The sequence below is a fragment of the Mytilus californianus genome, unplaced genomic scaffold (genome assembly GCF_021869535.1).
Source record: "Mytilus californianus isolate M0D057914Y unplaced genomic scaffold, xbMytCali1.0.p SCAF_3, whole genome shotgun sequence".
In the NCBI taxonomy this organism is placed as follows: domain Eukaryota; kingdom Metazoa; phylum Mollusca; class Bivalvia; order Mytilida; family Mytilidae; genus Mytilus; species Mytilus californianus.
The window spans coordinates 90,930,068-90,956,775 of record NW_026262679.1 but is presented as its reverse complement, the minus strand read 5'-3'; the positions used below and the strand labels follow the sequence as shown (position 1 = coordinate 90,956,775).

Sequence of the window (26,708 nt, the reverse complement as noted above, 5' to 3'; positions counted from 1 at the left end):
TGCAACTATATATGATTGAAACTGCACCCTTGCTGAACTAGTATTATAAAAATCAGCATACATTTAATCGGATTTAGTAGAAGTTTCTACTGTACATCAAAATTATAAACGTATGCAAATTATTCAATAAAAGATCATTATCACGCATGTACAGCTTTTTATGCGATTCAAAGTTTGCTTAAATATCCTTCATTGTTGAAAATTTTCACTGAAATGAAGGAACTATGAAAAAGGCACTGTTTTTAGATATTTTCTCCAACCGAGCATCCAAATTAATGGTTCTTTACCTGAATACTGAAACGTATCTGCTTCAGATATTATATTTCATTTGATAAATGAAAGCAAAAACGGTATGTGTTTAATTCATGCATATCAAAAGCTAAAACACGAATAACTGAAATCAAGTTCGTTAGTTTTTTTGTGTATTATTTGAAATACACATTGATCAGTAGACCGAAGCATAAAATGTATGTTATATTTATTATCATATAGAAAATGACAAATGATAAACATAGCATTATGTAGTTTTATATGAGAAAGATAATATATATTAATATTAATAACAGAAACCATTATTAATATCACCAACTGATATTCATGTACATTCCAGTTGACTATGTAACCTCTGATGAAGAAAATAACAATGAACAGTATATCGTCACTTTATACTTGTAAAATACATTTTATAATAAAAGATCAATATTGTCATTATGGTGAGGATTAAGTTCCATCTTCTGACAACAGTTCAACATGCAGCAAAATATGCTTACTGCCGGAAACAAATTATATATATATATATTAGAAAAAAGTCACGGTAGGTAACGACATGGCCAAACGCATTTTTCTTCTGTTCTGGATTTGCAGCAAAAGTTTTAAAAAGTATTAATAATCTTGGGGTGTGTTATTACGAGGATTGAAGATCTGAAGTACAAACTTGTACTTCAAATAACCTGTGTTATTGTTCAGATATTTGCTGAAAAGTTAATCAGGCGTTTAACAGAGTTTTGCTGAATTCGTTTTTTCCAATTTCTTCTCATCATATGTTCCTACAATGACAACCTGGACGTGTTATGCTGTAGAACGGCTTTAAAATACATATGTATCAGTCTGTCATTTTTCATTGAAATAAAAACATTTTGCATGAAGTTAGTTCCATATATGGTTTTTGCTTTGACATTATGTATAGTTATAGTAGAAATGGAATGAATAACCAAATTGTTCAAATAACCAGAGCTGTTTTATAAACAACTTGTTTGACCTTATATTTGTCATCTGTCATACTTAAAATACTCGTGCATTTAGTTGACCAAGTAAATTAATAGCCATTTGAAACAATTGTGTTTCATGCATAAAATGCACATGAATATTTACTTTAAAATAAATTACAATTTCAGTGTATGACAGTAAGAGTTAGTGCATAATGAGTTCATGCTCTTCAGGGCACGCACTTGTTTTCTAGCTATATATTAATGTAGCTTTGACTTTTGGCGTCAGTGATGAAAGTTAATCTAAAAATGCCCATCCAACAAAGCACATTTGATTTTTTATCTTTGATGTTTATGTTTTGCATGTGCCGTATTGTCTGTGGAAGGAAACCATGGACATAAAGACTCCATTTAAGCCAGCGATTATATCATGTGATCTGGAAAGTGATTGCATTTTCTTCCAATAGTATAATGCACATTCCTATTAGCATGTAATACTTAAAAGGTGTTAATTTTTCAAGGAAATCTTACTTTATCCAGAAACATTACTTTTTTTTCTAAAAAGGTGATGCATTGAAACAAAAAACTTAAAAAGAATGAGTACAGTCTGAAATCGTCCCGTACCGGATAAATAATTGACGGCTGATTTTTAGTTCAACAGCAAATACCTGCATATTCAAGACGATTAATGTTGAAATGATCTGTATAAATTGTTTTTGTTTTAGAAAAACCCCGACGAATCGGATTTTTATGTCCTAGCTCATAAGATAGCAGTTCGCACTAAAATATGAGAAAAAAGTAAAACCACAAAAATACCGAACTCCGAGGAAAATTCAAAAAGGAAAGTCCCTAATCAAATGGCAAAATCAAAAGCTCAAACACATCAAACGAATGGATATAATTCGAATCTTTACATAATTCTGAATTCGAGACGTCCAGCCTTTGCTCTTATTTCTATGTGCCACATGGTTTGAGGGAAGGAATGAAATAAGAATCCCATAATGTCGTTTGTTTGACACGACGGCTGAGTGAAACATTGACCAACAAGGTATCGAGAACACGCTACCACGAAACCACCGTGGCCATTTTAGACACCAAACGTTTATCCACGTAATCAAATGTGATTCTATAAATCAAAGTTTATTGACAATCCTGAAAATAGGCATTACAATTTATTTGAATACTACTGAATATTGCAGAATGGCATACACACCCTGTATAAAAAAAAACTGTCAACCTTGTATTGACCACTAAATGTCTATTTTCAATGTAATCTGGTTTCTGTTTCATTGATGTAAACCCTTCAATTCCTAACAATCATATTTCGAGTCTGGTATAGACACAGAAAAGAACGTCTGTATATAGCCTTTGGCCAAGATACTGTCTTCCTGTGCTCTATGAGGTCATTCAAGCAAAGCGAATGATTTATTCCTACACGAGAGACATGAAACAGTGTAAACACGGTAAGCACCTTACATGATGTCCTCATTATTGACTAGCGTTAAGGCCTTGATTAATAGAACTTATTTTTTCCATGTATAAATTGTATAAACTACCACTTTTGGCATAAACAGCAACAATGTAATATTTATATTTTTTTATTTCTGCGATTGTATCTACTGCACTATGTGCATAAATACAAATTTGATGGGACATTTATAACAAAAAATTGCAATATTTAATAATAAATATATCTTTGGCATATATAACAATATACTACAGTCAATATTTACATACAAAACAATAACAATAAAGCATATATAGGCACCATCATAATATCTTTACTGGCCAAGTTCTTCCAGTAAAGGTCAAACCAAAGTCGGAAAGGAAAAAAATCCGCATTATACACATGCCTAGAGTTCTCTATTAAAATATGGTTTTGATTTCAAATCTTACCGTCTCGTGTAATAATTTGATTACAGTATGATTTTAATTAGGAGAAAAATTATACGAAAAATTATTGTACAATATGTTTTTGTTAATGCAAGTCAATTAAATTTTTGTGTTTTTTAATAGTAACTGAAAATACCTAAAAGCTTCATTTTTTAAAATATTATTCAATTTTGTTGAACACATTGTGGGTTAACTTTATGTGGCGACGGCCACATATTCAATTGAGAATTATATTTTTTTTTTGCATTGATTTGTTTAGTTTTGCGAATTATCTTGAAAAACCTCAACCGGTTTTAAAGGAAAATTTTACATTTGTACTGAACACTGAAAATATTATTATATTTTAATCTAGCAAAAGAATGATGTTGATTTGTGAAAAGGAAAGAAAATTTCTTTATCGCTATTGCTACAAAGAAGTGAAAAAAATTATTTCATGCAATTCACTTTTGAAAGAAGGCATGCATGTAATGAAACAAAATGCCATGTTCATGACTAGATATAAAATTACAGAACTCATAGCTCGTATTCGTTTACTTTTTTCATAGTACTACTAAGGAGTATATGCGACAAGTCACTTATTTGATACACTATATTAGCAGGAAATAAATAAGGATATACTGTTAAACTATATCAATGTTATAACTTGTTTTAGTAATGACGTCATGAAGGTTTTTATTTGAAAATACAAGAATACAAACTAAACTAAAACATAGTTTTCCAGGCTGATATCAGTTGTAAAGATTAAGTTGGTTAGCACTTTGTTTATATTTGATAAATGTGTTTCAAAGATGCATTTTGTCCGGCTAATAGACTCACATTTAACTACATTTCCCAAAAAGCTACTGTATTTTTACTTGCACACATATCAACCGAGCAAAAGATAACATAAGTCCTTTTTTTTAAATTTTTTGTGCACAAATAATGTCCTATCGCACATACTCCTGCAAAAATATCGGAATTTTAAATAATAATAATTTATTGCAGAAGAAAACAGTCACATATTTATCATGTATTTATTGTATGATATAGATGAAATACCTGAATTGGAATGTGTAATGTAATAATAATATTATGACGTAATATACAGGCATAAGACAAAATTAGGATAGAACATACTGCTATGCAGATTAGCTATGTATGACAACATTTATTACACTATATATGTTCGTTTAACAAAAAATTACTTAAAAAATATCACAAGAAGGTGTGTAAAAACAATAGATGACGCGATCTCCGAAACAGTGGATTTAGATATCTTTTTTACGTCATTACATTAGTTCAGCATAAAAAAAACCTTCCACTCTCATATTGCTATTGAAAAATATTAGGTCGACCCATAAATATGAAAGTGAAGAAAATCGAAATCATGGAAACCTTAGTTTCGAAACTTAATTCTATTTATCAGACAAAAGACACATTAGTCATTGTTTCGGAGATCTGTAATAGCAATGCTATGGTCTCTCTATAGTGTGATTGCATACGTAATGCGTAATTTTACCCGTGTTTCCGACCAATGTTTCACTGGTAATAAATGCACATTTTAGGTCTCTGGAAATTTATTGGTTTTTGCTCAAGGATTTCTTATATTTTACAATGCCTTAATGGTCAATATTTACGTAGGAGGTAGTCATCCTAGTTTGTACAACACTATACATTTACTTATGTGTTCATGCATAAAGCTATAATCTCGTGTCGTAAACGAAAAAGGTTAAATTCATTGTAAGATTACACGAATACGAAGTTTCCATCCGTTATGAATAAATTAACCTCCGTAACAGTCCCTCTGTCACTGCTCATTTTACAAATAAATGAAAGCCCGTAGAGTTGCATTCGAATGATTTACCAGAATTATCTTCTGTCACGTGCTACACAAATCACAGCCTCTATCCCATCACAGCTCGATCTCATTCGGAATGCATATGTTAAATAATTGAAAACAATGCTAAGTTTTCTATATTCATCTACCAGGTGGTTTTCGCTTCTTCGATTTTTGTCTTTTCTTTTTCTGCCGCCGTCTGTCCATTTTTCTATGTCCTTTTCTTAACATTCCTTTATATTTTTTCATACGTCTTAATTTATGAAATTTCTTTTGTGGGTCCCAATTATCACTATATTCATGAAAATTTACTGGACTATACGGTGACGGCGTTGTATTATGTTGATCTATCGCTATTAAAGTGAAGTCATAGCACCTTTCTAAACGAGTGTTTGGCTTCTTTTTATAGCCTGGTAATGCTTTACCTCGAACAGAATTTCTTAACTTTTTCTTCTTGAATCCTATGAACCATTTATGATCTTCGTCCGCTAAACGGAACTGATAATATTTGTCATGTGTAATGTTGTAAACAAGATTACAACTATCAAGTGGATGATGCTGAAAATGAAAACAAAATTGTATTATGTTCAGAAAACTACAATAAATATTCGTACGAAAAGATAGAACTGAAATTCCAGTGAAACATTACAAAGACGGCCATGGAAGTAGGCTGACCTCTGCAATGAATAGTTAAATGCATCTATATAACAAACCCTTAAAATAGGATCACTCACTTTTAAACACACTGGACATCGTTTTGACCGTAATTTATTAATAGATGTGTGACAACCCTAGCACTTAATAGTTGTATCGTAAATAGATCTAAATATATTAGTTAACATTTAGTTGTGAGAGTATGGATCTTGTATTTACTAATATGAAATATTCCACAGATTGTGGTTTTGCCTTTGTTCATAGTTGAATTTGAAATTAATAGACATACGAATGTAGGTCTCAAATCGAAGAGGGTTTTTTTCGAGTAATTTCAGGTGTGTTGTACTTTGCCTTTGATTTCAAATATTTTAAAGATTGACAGTTACTTTCCATACCAAGGGATTATATTTCCACTAATTACATGACGAGCACCTGCATATTAATTGTACAATTGTTTAAATTGCTATCTATATCAGGCATTCCTATCGTTTTCGACAGTTTTTAACCTCAAACCATATTAAGAAAAACCTTTGCTGAGGGTCTTTATAAAAATAAGGTGTGCTATTACAGTTTTACGTAAATCTTAAAACGAGTGACTGACATCGAACAATAAACTATACGTTACAAATAAACGACCGTGTTTATTTAAAGACGACTGTCAGTACATGCTGAACTTCATTTGTCCAAATTTTTTTTATGGTTGTCGTTTTCTCGAGACCCTCATGAAATTGAAAATATGATTTATAGTGTAGTGTTCAATAAATACTCATGTTACAACCCTGATAAGTATTTTGTATTATTTGTCTTGTTCTAATGGTTTTATGAGCACCTGCATATAGCAATTTGTTTTGTATTTACTCACATGTGTTTAACAGAAAAAAGACAAGGGTTCCTTTTTAATTTAAATGTACTTTTCGTCAATGATATAATTTGTGTCGTGATATATTTAGTGCAAAGTTTATCAATTTCGCATATTAGCTCTTATACTTAACAGTAGGTTGATAACTGTATTTACTTAGGAACAGGAATTCTGCTTTACGAATGAAAATTAAATAAGGATTATTCAATATGTCTGTTATGAAATAAGTAGGGTTCGCTCAAGTTTTAAAATATGCACCTTCCACTTCATTACATCAGATATGATGTTCCTTTCAAAACAGAAATTTTCATTCTACAATGTTAAATATTTTGGATGAACCCAATTTAAATTCATATTTGGATTAAAATGTATTCAGTTAGATTGCTTGGATAGAAAAATCAGGTGTTCCTCAAGTAATTTAAATAAAAAGACGTGTTATGAAATCACAAAGAATAATCTCTTTTTATTTAATACATTCAAAGCTGTATTGAATAATATTTATGAAATACTAACGAGTTCAGCATGCCATCGATTGTAGAACGCATACATGTGTATTTCACCATGCAAATTTGTCATTTATTATAACACCGCGAATGCCAAAGTATGGTTGTCGGTTTTAAAATTAATACCCAAGACCCTGATGTTCGGGTGATTGTCGTTGTTCCCTCTGTCATTTCGATTTAAAAGTTAGGTAATCCTGAGAACACATTACACTGTTCTTCCGATGTCAACCTTACGTAATTTGTAAAAAAAATAGGATTTGAAATTCTCTTGTTATTAAACAGGTTGATTTTGCAAGGTCAAAAAGAGTTTCTTGATTAAATCCTCATTTCACTTACATGTGACAAAGAGACAAGATTGTGTACCCCCTGTGGTTTTAACCTATCAAGATTGAGCTAAAGAATCAATATGTTATTTTCACATTTGTTTAAAATTAGTCTATAAATCAATGCTCACGTATAATGCACAGCGTAGAATAACAGTGTAGTTATGAAAAGTTCAAAGATTTAGCCGAAAGTGTCGATGGTTTAAATTCAATTAGAAACTGCATTTATAGTTCAAGATAAATAAAAACACAAACGATGTTTTTTTAATTGTAAGACCTCCAAAACATAACAGTTGACGTCGTGTACCAAAAACCGACCCGGAATGTTTAGATAGCAATCTAGAAAGATTGATGTCAATAAACGTGGTTTTCTTATTTGGCCAAACTGGGTTAAATATATGCTAAGGAATCTGATGAACGCTAACTTTATATTTCTCAAATTTTCAAATGACAATTCGAATGGCTTATGCATAAAAAGAGGTGTAGGGTAAACATCAATGAGGGAGCATTCGAATGCCACAAAATAGACAAATATATGTCATAAATACAAATGACACAAAATAAGAAATCTATTGGTCAACAGACGAATGACACAAAACAAGACATCTATTGGTCAACAAAGGAATGACATAAAATAAGACGTTTATCGGGCAACGGACGAATGACACAAAATAAAGACATTTATAGGTCAACGTATGGTCGACTTCAATAATAGACAATCGTCTAATACATACAGTATGTAAAGCTTAAAATTGTTCGTCTGTATTTTTATTTATATTTATTAGTTTAAATTCATATTTAGATTAAAATGTATTCAATTAGATTGATTTGATAGAAAAATCAGGTCAAGTTGTGAGTAGAGAATATCGAAGATTTGTCATCAGCACCGAATTTTCAAAATGAATAATAACAAAACACCACTAGTAAATGAATTTAGTCCTAAACGGTCATTTGATCATAACATCATCATCATCATCATGTACAATCAGTACTGTTCAGTAGCTTGTCAGACAATTAAGTATGATGTGGACAGGTTCATTACAATTACTGAACAGTCTGAACATAGACTGAACAAATATTAATTGACTACAAGCAAATTGTCCGAGCAGTACTGAATTTACCCCAGTGGATAGGTCTGAAAATTGACTGAAAGACTGAAAATGAACTAAAACTTAGGTCTTTTAAGAGCTGTTCATATCGAAATGACCGTTTCAGATCAAAATTGGTTTACAAGTGCACCGTAAACCGTTTCACTATGAAATACTGGTTAGATTAAGGAAACTTCGAAAACAGTAGGTAATCATGAACTGAATTTGCAAATGGTAGTGAGAATCGAGTGTTCTGCAATGCTTAGCTTATTACATTCCTTAAGTTTTTTCCGTCGTTTTGAGTAGTGATCAATTTTGACAAAAGAAATATGATATGATTGTCTCTTAGACCGCTATCAACCAAAAACCAAGGAAAAATGAATATCAACACAAAACCAACCCTCTTACAAAAATGGAAAATGGTATGGATAAAAGGATTTCTGATCAATTGTATGATACGCACCTCCTAACCCTAAACGCAACTAGTGATGACGTCCGTGAAAATCATGCATTTTAATTACGTCAATTGAGACTGAACAAAAGAATGATATAACAGCTTTGCTCAGCTTTAAAATTTATGAAAGGAAGTAAGATTCTAAAAAGTATAGAGTGACTAAATTTTTCAGTAACGTTATTCCATTCCATATACTTTTCAGCAACAAAATGTAGATTATCATTAAAACCAAATGTACTTTATATAATACTAATGCTTACCCGTGCTCTTAATCTTCCTTTATTGTTGAAACATAAGTACATAAGACTATCTTCACCTTGCAATCTTACTAGTCCGTTACGACCTATAGATTCCATGATTATTGATGCTGTAAATATAAAAAGAAATTAAAGTTTGAACTATGGACAAGAATTCACAACAGATCGTGCATTTTACTCTTAAAATGTGCAGATTATATGAAGAAAAAAAAAACATTTTGCTGAAGACCATTACAGAAATCGAAAGTTGATCAATATTTCTATAATTACTTGTCATATTACTAGTTTTTGAATGATTTTCAAACCATTAATCATTTGCTCTGAGATTAATTCAATGACGAGTTGTTGGTTTAGCTGATTATTAGTTATCAGTAAAATTTTAGGGGTCTGTGTCTTAACAGACATTTTTGGATAAACTTTTCAACACTATTGTTTATATATAAATGGCAGTTTCTGCATGGATAGGAACATTAAATGAAAACATTAATTAATTAATAAATGGTCAGTAACGCTATTTTATAAAATTTCATAACCCATGAAATTCACAAAAGACGCATACCGAAAAAATAGTCTACATATATATGTAGAATAAGAAGGAAAAATGTTTAAAATATATGAAGCTTAAGTACAAATAAAAAGTTCCACTAAGTGTGGTACTGTGTCAAAGATTATGATCATACCCAATCCCTTTATCTTCTTATATTTTAATTATTTACTCTAAAATCTTAAGAAATAAGATTTAATCAAGCTGAGCACATCTTGTTGACCCTAATCTCGTTGAAATCGCGTGACGTCAGCCTGAATTTAGTATGCAATTTTTAGTAACATAACTGGCAAACCAACAGTTTAGATTTATATTAATTGCGAAGTACTTTTAAATGAAACGAGAACAAGCGCAAAAATTGTTTGTCGCCATTTGAAACTGAAACTCTAAACATTAATGACATGACACATTTTAAGCTACAAGAAATTTAATGAAAAGAAGAAAGTTTAAGGTATTTATTATTAAGCAATCATTCCGTAGTACGTTATATAATACACTCAATGCATGCAATAATATAAATGATATAGAAAGAAAGCAATATATATATAGTTTATGAATATGAAAAGATGTCGCCTTAATATCAGTGGGACATTGAAATAATTTTAACGCTAGAATGAAAAGAATGCAGTTTGACGGATAGAGTGACAGTCAACCACTGCAAAAATTAACATGGATTTAAATCTCCATAAATTTCATTCTAGCAAAGATTCATACTTCTACGTGTGTAGAATATGAACATTCAAGAAAATGATTATAGTATAATATTTTAATCGAATCACTCGCCTTGGAAATTCTTCATTTTTATCTTACAGTCAACTTGACGCTCATCTTGTCGCTCAATGAAAGAAACAGTAGGACACAATTTCATTTACCTCTTTTTTCATTTTCAAAGACGACTTGTAACATGAAGGCGGTCCACAAGTCGTCCTTAAATCAACATACAATTAAAGGGTTGAGAGCATCTGCTCTGACAGTAAAAAGGCCTGTTAAACAATCTTTCTGAATTAAATCTATTGTCCAGAAATGGACACTGTCAGATACCGAATTAAACGAAACATAGCGCAAATTAACTAGATGTCTTATTTTGATTTATTTCAATGCATGTTGTGCATGACTTTATACCCAAACATCTGTCATTTTTGGATGGACATGACTTAATTTGAATTTAAAGAAAACTAATCATTGTTTATGAGCTTGCTCCTCAGTTTGACCACAAGAATTGAACATGTAGAATCCATGGTTAGTGATGATCTTTATTATAATCTTGAAACCAAATCAAAAGGACCTTTTGTGATAAATTTCAAAACGAGCACATGCAGTAATTCCGCAAGGAAAATGTTTTTATTGTCAAATTTGAATGAATGTAACTGTGAATTTATTTCGAAAATGTTACATTTTTCTCACGGATGTCCTTATTTGGCATGCTCCCAAGTTAGCACAAAGTGATCTTTTGCCGGAAATTGATGTCCAGCATACCATTTTCGAAAAAGAAATATATTACATGATCAAATATATGATCTTGATGTTGTATAATGACCCCATTAAGAAGTTGCTGGTGGACTGAACATTCTAGAAGTGTTTTTGGACAATGATTCGGGAAGAACCAAAAATGGTCAAAAATCAGAACTTGTCTAAGATCACCGATTGTTGAAAGGGTTGAAACTTACTTTACTAAAATCAATTAATCAACTACCAAGCGTTTAATAAAATCGAGTTAGTTCAGGAGCTTTGAAAGAAGAATAATTCCCTTAGCCCTTTATCCATCTAAGTTGCATGATTCATTTCATAGGAGCACTTAATTCCAGGGTGACTTGCAAGAATTTAATCTAGATAAACTTAGACAAATCACGCCTTTAAATAACCAAACTCAAAGTAACAGACAGTGCATGTCTTACACCAACTATGGTTAGGGAATGACAACTGAGGTTAATTAACATTTCATTCATCTGTGTAATCTATTATATAGGTAAGATGGAGATATAGGTTTGGTCATGATAAACTGATATAGAAATAAGTATTTACACGCAAAATATCAGATATTTGATCAGCATCATATGAATGACATCTAGTTTGGTCTACAGCCATACTTGTCCACTGTACTAAAGGTATACACCTTTAATTCAGTATTTCGAAATCGCAATATCGTAATTGCATACATAGTGATAAATTATTAGTCGAAAGATTAAAAAAAAAGAAAGCAGCTACTTAAAAGAAGGTTAACCTTCGACGTTTTTGGGCCTTTTTGCTAATCAATCCCTTCTATTAATACAGTTGCGGTGTTTTATGTGTCTATGAATTTCCAAGAATTTGATTCAAGAACATTTATGATAAAAGTGAATTCGAATAAAATTCAGCAAACGGTACTCTTCAGGTTAAAGGATATATGACATTGAAAGTAATATAACAAGATATGTAATTTGCAAACTACATTACAATATGACAGAACTTCACAAACTACATTAAAATACGACAGAACTACAAACTTCATTACAATTTCACAGAACTACACAAACTGCATAAAAATATGACATAACTCTAAACTACATAACAGTATGACAGAACTACAACTACATTACAATTTGAAGGAACTACAAACTAAAATAATATAACATAAAGAACAGAATACGGAAAGACACTTAGACAAAAAAAAAACAGGTATTTTTTATACTAATACTTTAATAGATCAAAGTAGCATATAGAATCACAGGTACGCTAAATTCAAAGTCTGAGTCAATGAGCATTGAGGACAAAAATAGGAAACTACGAAAAACCTAAGAAAGGAGAGCAATTAGAATGTGAAAACATTGTTCAAGCAATACGAAAGTTTGAAGGTACAGAAGCACATATATGTTAATGCCAAGAATAGAATACTAGCAGCAATCTACACAATGTTTACAGTATATAAGATTATTATAAGGTAAAGCACTTACTATAACGCCCAGGTGGCGTCTTTTTGCCTGATGCATCAATAGAATTACGCCTTGTTCCTGGTCTGATTCGGACGAACATCTCACTACAACGAGATTCGATCCAATATCGCCTTCTTCGACTTGGTTCTTGATTCTCTTTGTCGGGAATCGGGTTTTCATCAATGTATAAGTTTGGTTTAAAGTCTGTAGCAAATACGAAACGACTGTCTGTTATCTTTGGAAAGGTGCTTTCTTGTAAACCTAGATCGGGTTTAAATTTTGTAGAAATCTGAAAAACATAAAAGATGCAACCAGTCAGTCTTATATTTATCGTACATGATTTTTAATTTGCATTGAACACTACTGCCTGTAGAGGGAAATCAAACATATTTGGCAGCTAAAAGTTAATCCGCCAACAGCGTGTGAATATCATTAACAATAATGGCATAGAAATCACGTATGATGCAAGTTTCTATTCACTTGGTTATAAATTCATTCACGTGAATGATTGGGTGAAATTCAAGTTTAAAAAAAAATATATGGGAAATGAAGCTACAAGTTTTCGACGTTGTCAAAAATGTTGTTATCAAGCTCTACATCCCTCTATTCCCTATAAATTGCCAAATTACACGATGTTGTGTTTTTATAGGAAAATTTATGTTGTTGTCTTCCCTATTCACATGTATCCCGTTTCTTTATTTAACACTGATAAAAGCAATGTTTATATGTACATTCCAGTCCTGCAATACGATATAAAACACAATCATCAAAGACACCAGTTTCGTCTACAAAAGACTCGTCTGTGTCGCTCGAATAAATAAAGTTATGCCAAATAAAGTACGGAGTTGAAGATAATTGAGGACCAAACATTTCGAAAGGTTTTGCCAAATACAGCTAAGGTAATATATTCTTCGAGTAGAAAATCTTCCATTCAGAAACTGTCTTATCATGTAGTTATAACATGTTTAGTTTTTCATATAGTCAAAAGTACACAGTCATAGAGATTACCAAAGATATCACAACATTATTACTCTGAAGTGGATAATGTGGTATCAGTGCTGAAAATGATCGGGCACTGTGTCCCTCATTATATTAGTTCAAGGGTCAGATTATTCACTTCTGTATTCAATCAATTTGTATCAAACCACTTTTAAACTCCTCGTTATGCTTTGAATTGTTAAAATTCTCACCAATGATTTTACAAGAAAGTACACTTTAAAGGGTCTTTTAAAGAATCTAAAGTATTTTTGAAGTATTTAAAGGACTCGTCCATGTGGCTATTGCATAACTAGAAGATAAAGAGTCCTCCTTGTAGCCCAGAAAACTTGCTGAAACATTTACATTCTTTATATTCATCTTAAATGTTTAATAACGAAATGTAACAAGATTTTTTCATAGTTTTTGAAGTATGAGCCAAGTAAAAGATAATAAATTACATCCTTATAAGTTTCTTTAGCTTTTAAATTTTAAGATTTATAGCCGTATTTGGTTGATAAACACAAGATCTATAAATGAGATGAAAATATTATTCTGAATAGTAATAATTTGAAAGTTTGATAAGGCATTCAGGCATGTAAAAAAAAAACCGTTTGACTTAAATATGATATTTGCTGATTTAGTATCAGACTCGTTTAGATAGACAAAGTCTTTTATCGACATCATGGATTGAAAGTATTTTAAAGTTATATTGTAATGCTTTAAAATATTTGAGGTCCTCCTTACATACAGTCCAACCCAGCTTTAGCCAACCAAAAAAATAGAACGTTATCTCGGTATTTATCTAAAAACTGTTTGATTACATATCTAAACTGCTCTGAACTTAAGGTATTCTCTCATGTCAAAGTAAATGTGAAGTGCTAAGGGTCTTCTCGATTATTTTTTCGTATCTGGTAGCTTGGAAATGAGAAGGGGAATATTTGTAATCTTTACTAATATACATCTTTTATGCAGCGTTAATTGTGTAATGTAAAAACAAACCACTATACAGGTATAAATGCCTTTGAAGGCGTGACGTTGTAAGGTATATAATAAATTATGAAAAATATATCTGAAATGAAAAATCTCTCCTTACATTATATGGGCTTTTAACATAATTTTATAACTTTTTCACATATATTACAATCACTTTGTTATGTCCTATGTTACGCATAAAATTCTTTTCATTGTGAAATCTGAATCTCTATTAAACAAGTTATCTATTGATGTTGTTTTCAACACTTTGCTCCTAAACTTTGGACTAACTTAAAATTTCTAATTAGTATCCTGTCAAGACATAAATTTGAAAATATGAACAATATATTTTACATTTTTCATGGTTTACCATTTTTTCAGTGCTTTCTTTACTTTAGTACATCGACACCTGTTGTAAAAAGTTCCCACGATTACTAATTTTATTACGTGTTTTGTACTATATAGTACTTTGTTTATGATGCTATAGTCTTTTCATGAAGAAAGTAATTTAAATATAGATGACATATTAGTGTATTCATTTATCTATACTATTTAACATACCAAATACAAAAGGTAAGAAAACGATTTTCGCCTCCAAGTTAGTCGGTTTATTAAATTGAATGACCATATTAGTTTCGTAAACGTAACTCTAATTTGATAGCCAATTTATAGTTAGGTAAACGCCTTTAATGCTTTACGAAAGTCACATGATAGGATTCTGGAAGTCACGTGCAAAGACAGCATCAGTATATTTGTACCATTCGTTCAAACATAAAATTAGTTTTCTGAATTCAGAAACCGAAACAAATTTTCTTTCTAAAATGTCGAATTAATCAAGCAGAATCGGTATGCATAAACTATTCTGCACTTGCTTGTCGCCATTAATCAAACGAACTTCCCCGGTCGTTGATAGATCGTGCAGTAAAAAGCCTACCAATCACTGGAAAGAATTCTAAAATTCTACCTAGTTGAAAATAACAATGATTAACTATTGTTATGTAATCTACAACCTAAATTAATCATTGGTACAATTTTTACCGGGAATGGAATATTTGATTAAATACACATGCTGCATGATAGCCTTATTTTTACTTCAAAGTCTCGACATTTCTTAAGGTGTTCATCGCGTGTTTTTACTTCTGCAGCAGACGTAGCATTCACATGTTAATATGGGTTGTAAAACGAATGAACTAGTTGAACTTCTTCAAGATTGTTCTTCTGCACGCGACTAGACAGGATTTTAGACTAAGGGCGAATAAATATCGGCAGATTATCCGATTTTTCGGATTTGTCGTATATTTCAGTTTACATCACAGCACTTGTTTTTGGTATTCAAAATTATTTTTTCCTTCATTTTGATTGTTTCCAGTTGTATTTGACGAGATTATTATTGACCAATCTACATCCACCCCACAGTCTTCCTTTTCTAATTAACGAACTGGTACAAAGATAGTGAATATCAGTCCTAAAGTCGCCAGTGCAAATTTTAGCAAATCGAAAGGATATTTTAGCGAAAAATGACCGCTGAATATTTGTGATCCATAAAACCAAGGATTTCATTTAAACCATACCGTACGTTGACCTTTATTTTCTTACCTTCTGGGTAAATTGGTCTCTGGTGGAGTGTTGTTTCATTAGCAATCACACCACATCTTATTTTTATACTGTTTATACTCACAATTTTACAAATTCATACTAGCTTGGAATTTTTATTCAAGCGATCGTACAAAATGGACTAGTAAAAAAGTTACGATTTGGGGAATTTTAACTCTCATGGTGTATGAACGATATTGTTTTAAATTTAAATGAAAAACTTCAATTAAACAATACACAAAAGTTTCCCGGTCTTTCTATTAATATAAGTGAATAATAATTTTCTTTCAAATTTTAAGTTGAAATACAGAAAAAAGGATAACAAAATCACAAAAAAACCCCAACATGGCAGTACAACAAACCACACCAAACACCAACTCTCCACTCTTCCAAAATAGGTGACTTTCCAAAAACATTAAAAGGGGGAGGGGAATCCTAAAAAATCTACAACGAATCATCCTTAAATCTCTTTTAATACTTATAACTGTATCAACTTTAGATATTGTTTTTCATATTTAACATATCATTTATCTATAGATACATATGTCTAAGATTTCAAGTCAATTTCACATTAAATCTTAATTCTTCCCTTTTCAATAATTATGTTTACGCAAGACATGATATTTGATTTATTGTTTTGTAATATTAATCTGTATCACGATGAAATGTGAGTCGCAAACACAAAAGCTCAATAACTAGCAACAAATTCTTTGAAAATGTTTAATTGTATTCAACTGTTGCTTTTTTACGTTATTTTCCATCCTACAACGAGACGTATAATTAAATGTGTGTTGTTTTTAAATGAACCGTGCATATATTGTTCAAGTATTTGAAGTCGGTTTTATGCCCAATTTGTAAGAAAAATATCTAGTATGGTTAAATTCATAAGTAAAAATGGATGGGTGAAAAAGCTAAATGCCATCAAGGTTTACGTAGTACGATCTCTAAGGATCTCTTGTGACAATGCTATATGAACCAAACTGCATTTCAATATAGAATTAAAGGTCAAATGTGATCCTCAGAGTATTGACAATTCAATGAGACATTCAGATGAATTAATCCATGCATGGGGATTTATTTTGAAATTATTATCTCTTCTTCCTATCGAATGATCTTTGGCAATTGAATACCCTTCTTTTTAACACAGGATACTCAAACACAAGCTGTTCAAACACCTATCTAAATGATTGGGTTTGATTTGAATAGGGTTTTGTGCATGAATAATGACAAGGAAAAATTGTTATTCACAATCGCATCGGTCTATGTGCATAAATGCCTAGCAAACTATATTGAGATGGAAATACCGCAAATATCTTCTCTTGCGCAACTTTCTCTCTTCAAGAAAGAGATTGTAAACTTTAATTATGTTAGTAATAACTATAAACTATTTATTCTCGTCACTGCTTTCAGTAACTTTACGACAGGTAAAACAAATTCTTTCTGAAAGAGGTTTCAATTTTTATGGCATATTTTTTTGTTCTCATGTTCACTCAACTGAAAACTGCATGCACTTACCTGAAATTGTTTAAAATATTTCATTTATCATATTAATTCTCGGTTTTGATTAATTATACAAGTAAATATGTTCATAATTTACATTTTTTCTTCATATTTCATTGAGAAAATGTTCATTTCTTTTTCAGCCGACGTCCTGTTCAAAAGCAAAAATGCATCATAATCATTTTTATACATGTATCATGATTACTTTTTTTAAAATTATTATTATTGCACATCAGACAGGTAAATCAAATTTCATTGCACATTTTTTAAGTCGATTTATAGCTTGGAGAATTTACTTTAGCGATGATTGATATTCAAGTAATAACATATAAAAAGTTTACACTTCAAAGATAAGGAAAAAATTTCAAAATTACAGAACATTCGAATAGATATACTGTCAATTCAAATTAAACTGCTTGAACTTTTTGTTTAAAACAGACACGAAAGTTGAATGAACAAGAAATGCTCAGAGTTCTTCATCTCAAAGTCACAATAAGTTTAGATATCGTTTCTCGTCCTCTTCGTTGATTTGATTCTATAAATAAACAATCTCTTTCTTGTCCTGATAGGTCAATTGCCGGTAGAGTCAAACTGTCCTCCGATTTCAACTGCCGGTAGAGTCAAACCACAAACTTTAATTTTCCGCGCTTGTCTCCGAGCCGTTAGAAGTAAGAATGCAATGACAGTTCGGAAATGCGCGTCCATGTATGATGACAAATTAACGTGCTCACTGTTACCTTGTTGTATCAGACTTATCTCGTCTGTTTAGTGCAAAGCATGTTGTATTCATTATATGCGTGTAATATTTGATGCTGGAGGTAAAGCGCCCATTAGTCAAACAATCGATCTAAATATGCGTGAACACTGCAATCGAATATTAGAAGTTTTAGTTGTTAGAATCAAAAGTTACGCTTTATGAGAACCTACTTACAATTGAAATTATTTGTGGTAATCTTTTGAGCTGTAAGTGTGTCATATGAGACAAATAGATTATCTCGGATATAAAAACCATATATAAAAGGAAGTTTTCAAAATGATAGCCATCTCAGGTAAAAATGCTGATTTACAAAAATATAAACTTGTAATATTCTTACAACTTATTACGTTTTAAGTAGGTTGTAAAATTTAATTTTATGGCCTTAAAAATAAAGTCCACTTGTCATGTTTCGTACTTTTCTTTTTAACATTGATTTAAAATGCAATCTGTTTTACATTAAAAACTTAAGAAGAAATCATGGCGACTTGAGAGGGTCTTCTCGAGTAGGCTAAATCGTTCGGAATACTTTTGGATATTAAGTGGATTAAGTTGCATAATTCGAACTACCATATAAACAGCTTTATTTCGAATTACAATATTTAACTGGTTACTTTGTTCATGATTTTGTTTGACTGATAGAGGATTTCATTTTCTACTAAGGTTCACACAAATCCGCGGTACCCTAACTTGACATAAAGTTATAAAGACCTGGGTTTTGTTTGTTTTAACTTACTTCACAATTATGTTTATATTTTCCATTAAATAATCGAATACAATATTATGTTTACATATTTGCCTTTGTAAACAAAATTTATAATGAACGAAGTTTTCAATCTTTCAGTTTATTTGAATACTCTATGAGACTGTTTTGCAATTCATTTGAAATTGCAGCTTCTGTCAATCATATCAATTAAGAGTTTTCACTCTTTTCTTGTTAGATTTTAATACCTTTTTTAAGTCTTATAATGCCGTTCGTTTTTGTTTACCTTCTTAAATTTATTCACTAATAAAACGATTTTGATGTCCGGGTGGTATATATCTGACACGAATGTAAAGTTCAAATTCTCACATGTACATTCAGTGCTTGTCTGCATGGTGACTAAAGACGATTCCAAAATTGAAAACAATAGGCTTATCTGTGCAAGTTTTCTGTGACAAAATTTAAATGCACATACAGATCTCCAATTTCAACACGAAAAAAATGTTAATAAAATGATAAGGAGACATTTATTTTATGATGTTAACAGAAGTTGTTTGCCTAACGTCTAGTGGCAAATATTACAGACATATACCGGGTGAAAACAATTGCGATATCAATCGTGTTGGCTCGAAGAAATGGAGAGACCTGGATGAAAGGTGCAAAATTTGGAAAACAACTGGAAAAAGAGGACATACAGCCGGGATAGGCTAATTAACTTTTACTTGCAGTATATTTTTTTTTTTTATTATCCCAAGAGTTATTGCCAGGGTTCTTTTTTATGTACAGATTGCAGCAGTCCCCAAATACAGCACTGTGTTGTTTCAATAGACCCTTCCTGAATGTTGAAGCATGATTACAGCGTGCATGTAAGGAACGTTTAAGTGCAACCCTTCTCCCCAAAATGGAAAGTGATATACAGTTTGTAATTCATTTTCCCCAAGAGAATATAGCCCTTGTCATACTCATGAAAGGGTCTGCCTGAAGCATGCGCTTAGTAAAAATACTGTTTTGTATTCGTTGTGACATAAGATAATCTTCAATCATAATTCCTATAATCAGCACCTTTAGTTATTCCACATTCGACCACTTGTTCGACTAGTATTGTTTTCCTAAATAAAGTCTTAATTCTTACAATCTTTTATTATGTAATGTCTATATTCTTGTTTTCATAAATACAAATTAAGTAAACAACGAACGAATAATTGAAGTTTTTTTCAATTTGCATTTCCTTTTACCATGTACCCATGATAATGAGTATTTGCGATTATGGTGCAATAAAATATTACGTATAAATTCCCCAAATTGACATTCTCATTCAAACTGTTGCGTTTTGGTTCTTGATTTCTTTTATGTCGTATCTTTTCAACATAAATTAACTGTTTTGATGGTGTCAATTTAAGTTGCTAGATCATTATACAGGATGTAATTTTTGTGCCAAAAATAATCAGAATATTTGTCTTGTTTAATTATCTTTCGTACACTTAAAACAGTTAACACCTATCGGGCATCATTTATCTTATTCAGACTTGCGTGGGCGTTTTTCATTGGTAAAAGATGCATCACAGACGACATGACCATATTTGGATAAATTGTCTGCAAAAGATTTGAATTCAAGCCTTTCTTTAATAAGACACGATCCATGACGTACAAAAAATTACTACTCTGGTTTTTTGATGTAGTGTTATATTACATAACAAATTTACTTTCTTTGTACCTATTTATTTTAGTCTTTGTGAATTGTCATGTTAGAATGTACCATAACTAGTAAACTAAACAAGCCGACAAGAACGATTGTTACAGAGATACACCACGCCTTTGATCATGTTGATAACATAACTATACAAATCTTCATCAAAAATTATACTATACTTGAAAATGCATATCGCCTGTACATATTACTTTGTAATAATGTAGGCCTTTACATGCTTGTTTGAAGTATGTAAATTCTTATTAGTGATTTAAGATATCATTAAATGTTAAAACGTAAAAGTGGTGCAGGTGACATGATTAAAAAATGAAAAATATGGTAATAAAAACTATGATTATGCATATTTTTATCTATATATACCTAACCTTAAATCATTCGCGGATTAAGCAAACACACATCGTTTTAGGTCTATCTTGAGTATTCCTTTTACCACACCGACAAAAAAATAACATACGTTTGGAAATATTTTGCTCCTGTCCTCCGATTGATGAGAAAAATAAATTTGTATGGGAATTACAAATTTGAAAATAAGGACCTATTTAATAACAAGAATATATCTTATTATGTATGGTATTGCATAAGGTTTCACGCGGTATTATTGTTGACTTTTAAAATATCTTGTGGAAAATGGGATATTCGGAAGTTAAGCATTCGGAACTCATAAAGGACGAGTTAGCGATAACTTCTAAGTACCCACTTGATTTTTCACACAAACAATTAGATATTTTTTAGAAATTCTAACTGGTTATTGAAATTGTTGCAGATATAAAATAGTCAATATTCATATATCGACAAGTTATTTTGTAAAACAATTATTAAATGGTTGCTTTCAACCTTAATTATGATCTATAATAATATAAATGAAAAAAATGAAAAAAATGGAAAACTATATTTTATAATTCTCAAAAAATTAAACTAAAAGAGATGAAAAACAAACTGAATCTGAAAAATCTTGATCAACAAACCTCATTTTTTTTAAAAACGATACAACGTTTTTACTAAATATGGCCTTCATTACAATAATACAAACAATGGACCATCGTCGTGAAGGGTAAACAGACTTAAGTAGAAGTTGAAGGAAAATATTCTACATAGAACAGGAGAGGACGTTTTTGGCATAATTGTTGCTGTACGTGGTCGATTTATTGACCAGTAGGTCAAAGACCTCGTTTCTGCAATTGAAATAATAAATGAAACCAAGGACAACCTTGGCGTGTTGTCAACAGTATTGTAAATAAACTTATTAATTACAAGTCCATGCAAGATGAAAGGGTTCAAAGTAAATATACATCCATATAACTGTCGAATGCGCAGCTTAAACGGTATCTTGTTTTTTTTTCGTGTCATTTAATGTATGTTACAGCAACAAGCATTTCATACTTGTACGTAAGTAGTTTATAAAAAGAGAAGCATGGACATTATTATTATTACTATATCAAATGTTCCTCAATTTGCAGTACAACTGAAGAATCTTGATCCTACCCAACGTTTACACGTTTTCTGGCGGGATAAAAAAATCTATTACTCTCCTTTTCTGAGAACAGCTATCAACTGCTGTGTTTCATTTATGAAGGGAGTTCCTTAAGATGTACTTGAAATATTACAAAAGCTGTTAGTTAATAACGATATATAACAGTATACATTAGAAACTTATTTGCTTGTAATACTGTCTACTATATTAGAAGCTTCAACAATCACTTTAAGAAAAATCGACAAAGCTGTGTACCTTCTTCTTCTGTGGTGTCAATTTTATTTTCGTTGTTTGAAACATTCTCTTAACCAAGAATATCGTGTTTTCTTTTGATAAACGAGTAAAAAAGTGAGTACTGGTTAATGTTGATACAAGTAAATTTTGTATAGTACTGTATACGGTCTGTCTGGGCAACATGCTGTTCGGAAAGAATTTTTCTGAAAATCATTGTTTTTTTTAACTGTTGAAAATGAACATGCTACTTCTTTATTGATTTGAGCAAAGGAAAGATTTTAGTTATAGGTATTTATGCATCATGTCATTGGACAGATTTAAGTTATAGGTATTTATGCATCATGTCATTGGACAGATTTAAGTTATAGGTATTTATGCATCATGTCATTGGACATATATAAGAATGTTAGTGTGGTAATACGAACTTAAGTACCACATACAAACTGTTGAAACAAGGAAAGATGTTATAGTACAGGGACTTGAAGGATTTCAATTGATTTGAATAATAAAAAGAATGCTGCGAATGTGTCTTGAAAATAGGTTAAATATAGCCCTGGTTCCCTGCCCTGTCGGTTTTCGAGCGGTGATCCCGAATCACAGGTTATGTTTTAAACAGACTATCTTACATATTATCACTTACCTTAGAAGCGTCAACAATATACACTTGTAAAATGAGCAGCAGAGTAGTCAACCTATAAATAAAACAAAAAACCCATCAATAAATAACAGTAATTGTTTACAAAACATTGAAATAGACATGTGTTAATTGTCTTCTCAGATTGATAACCCAGAACCTCGGATAATACATCTACCATTTTGTACGGTTTGCTAGATATGTTCAGTTCAAAAATGCAAAGGTCGCGTACGGAACAGTTTATATGTATGTTTGATAATCAATTGCATATATAACCACAAAGGTAGTGACTTAAACGTTTAAAAAAAACGACCGATGTACTATTTAATGGTTAAAATTGTATATACTTTAGACATTTTCTGTACAAGCCGTTTTTTAACAGAGCCAACATGTTCGTATTGGTTTTAAACTTGCAGCATTCATTTAAATCTATACTCTTTATATGCAATAACTGGTCATATCAGTATCATTACGAAATATATCGATAATGAATCTACACATAAAAATGAAGCATGCATATTATTCAGAAAAAATTGATGGATCATTTCGAATATGCATCATATCATAAATGTAGATGCACATTGCTCTTAATTACTCCAACGCAAAATTATGAATGAAAGCATAACTTCTATTAAATAACCATTAACCGGATAGGCATTTAATTGTTTCACGCCAGCTTTGGCAAAATGTTTGCCAAACTTTCTAAACACGTAATGATAACATGTTATAGTAAACTGAAACAGGAATGTCAGAAACAATAAAAGTATTCTTTAAATTTAGCATAAAAAAATATGAAAAAAGACGTGACGAATCATTGAAACATGCAAAAAATCATTTCTCTGATCTTCACCTTACAAAGCGAAATAAGTTGTATTTCTAAATGATTCATTGACAAACCTCCCAGAATGGGAGAAAATGAGATAAAACAGATTGTTTCGTTTCATAACCAAAATCTAACAACTTAATCTCCATGTTCTTTTGTTAAACAGATCTTCTTAAATAATTTGACAGGATTGAAATACCAGATGCACTTTAAGGTGACAATAACTTGCATAAACTTACTAATTTTACTTTATTACTTGTCAAAATATAATTAGGAAGACTAAAATCATGCATATAACGTTATCTCGGTGATAAATGTGCTTTTTGAAACTAGCGGAAAATAATGGAGTTTATATGTAATAGATGAAAGACTAAGTGTATAAACAAAACACAAGGGACTCAGCGTACTTTTAAGAGTAACAAAATAAGAGTAAAATTCTACATTATCAAGCAAGATAAAAACTTTCACGACTTCTGCGATACTTTATCTGTCTGTTACAACACTTCTGAACGTTTTTGAGAGATAATGAAATGACTGTTCCCATTTATGGTAAAATATTTGTCGCACACAATCCCATTTCTGACCACGTGCTCGGTACGAACAGTTTTCATTACAATTTTTTGAAGATTTATTGTCATTGGTTTTAAAATTGCAGTATTGCCACGTAATATATACTGTTCTATAAATTTTGGTTTAATATTATAAAATATAAACCTCGAGATAAACTGTGTCAAAACTTATCACATTTTTCATTTGGCATATCCCTTGGTCTTTGACAGAAGATTTAAACTTGTCGTTCATATGGATGAAGTACGATTTGATCAGACATTGCGACATTTTATATCTCTGTAATCAAAATAACAACAGTATACTCTTTCTGTCCTCAATGCTCTTCAGATTCTTATTTTATTTGGCCTTTTTAACTTTTTCGATTCGAGCGTCACTGATGTGTCGTTTGTAGATGAAACGCGCGTCTGGCATACAGCATTTTAAGCCTGGTATCGATAATAAGTTTATTTATTAGTTCTGATCGAATCACAGAAATGTATTGGAAGCGAATTCTTAGTGCATTGATATGCTTGCATAGACAAAAAAGTAACAAATATAATGTCAGGTTTAATCATTATAATTTTCAAATACTAGTAAGTAAAAAATATATATTACATGTATTTACAGATTTAAGCTTGCTTGCGTTTTTGTAAAACTCAATTTTTGTTTGTCACTATTATTTTGAAGGATTAGAAAGAAGATTTAAGCCTTACCAGATGCGAAGGGATTTTATTGTAAAACCTGGGCAAATTTAACCTTTCTGTAGACATATTTTTTGTCTGATTTGTCCATGTTAAAAGACACTTGGTCTACTAAATTATGAAAAATGTTTGGTAACCGCAAACTAGGAACATTACTTTTAAGAGTAGGTCGAATATAAAAACAGATATATAAAAATACATATGTTTAACCAACTTAAAAACTGAACTGTCATTCTGTGGCCCTTCATGACCTTGTCAAAGTGAAACAAAGCATAGTAAAATATACTATACATGTTAACGTACAATTATTGTTACGAATGTCGTCTGTTAGAATCTTATTCAAAATATTGCCCGAGGAAAATGAAATATTTCGTTTTTTACTTTACATACTTCAATTATTTGTCCTTTTGTAAGGCGATTTTCAGTTTAAATATTGTTGTTGAAAATTTATTTCCTGAATAAATATTACTGCAAATGTTTTCCTACCAACAGATTATGTGACATTATACGACCATTCAAACTAATTCCACAACAATAAAATAATAATTAAACATACTTCACACCAACAGGTGTAAAATTTCGCTACCTTATCAAGGTGAATATGTTAAAAATAGCTTTGGTCTTTTTACGACATTTCTTTGCCAGAAATATTGCTATGTTGGCGGGAATTTACAGGCATCAAAACGAATTATACTGAGATCAGTATGCAGCAACATTCAGTAAAATTTTATATTTTGTCTGCTTATTAAGCATAACAGGTATGTGGAACCAAAATACCGAAACCCGGACAATATACGTTCATGGCAAATCAAAAGCAAGAGGCATGTGCACTGAAAAGGAGAAAAGACGCATCCGAGCAGAAAATACTTAAAATCAACGCTTTGAACAAAACTTGCTAGCTCCCATCATTTTTATTGGCATTTAATATCGATAACAGTATGAGAGGGACGGGGTTGCGACTTTCAAAAGCATCATTTTTGCTCGTGTCCTTTCAAAGGCTCTTTTCCATTCTTATAATTGGTCTGCGAGAGTATTAAAGTCTCGCTTGTAAGATGTCTAGGATTCCAGACGTATTGGAATGAGGAGTTCAAATGCATGTCTCTTGTCAAACATGTGATCTTTAAACTACTCGGTATGCATTAAGATATATTTTACATGCTGGCTATAAAAATCCGCACTAATTTGTAACCATCAAAATAGATTACATCTATTAAGTGATATTTACATTAAATAACAATTTAAGGACAAAAACCATCCTTTTCCCCGGGGCCCATGTGACACATCTTAGTCAAACTTCAAAGGATATATATAATCTCTTCTAATGAGACGTTTTCCTAGCCCTATCTTCAAATGAATGTATTAAGGCCTTAAAAATTTTGTTTTTAATACTTTTTATGTGTATTTTGCTTAGATGACCACACAAGTGTAACCTGACATTTCAAATTGTGCAGTAAGCCCTTTAATATTTATATTCTACAGGTAGACTTCTTTTGAAATAAGGTGATTGTCATTTTCAACGTCAATATATCGTGATAAGATTCGGCCATACAAAATCAGTGAATACGTTCCAAGATCAAAACTTG

At 31.1% G+C, this 26,708-nt stretch overlaps 1 protein-coding gene across 2 annotated transcripts in view; it reads right to left on the bottom strand.

Moving 5' to 3' along the window:
* Positions 1-2,787: 2,787 nt before the first annotated feature.
* The window catches only part of LOC127735391 (uncharacterized), a 36,201-nt gene continuing 12,280 nt past the window's right edge, over positions 2,788-26,708 (bottom strand). For both annotated transcript variants that reach the window (XM_052245554.1, XM_052245553.1), the window contains exons 2-5: positions 23,059-23,110; positions 12,527-12,794; positions 9,056-9,162; positions 2,788-5,472 (exon numbers count right to left, since the gene is read on the bottom strand). In XM_052245554.1, the coding sequence (XP_052101514.1) occupies positions 5,056-5,472; positions 9,056-9,162; positions 12,527-12,794; positions 23,059-23,110 (844 nt within the window). In that variant the 3' untranslated portion in view covers positions 2,788-5,055. The remainder of the gene's footprint in view (positions 5,473-9,055; positions 9,163-12,526; positions 12,795-23,058; positions 23,111-26,708) is intronic.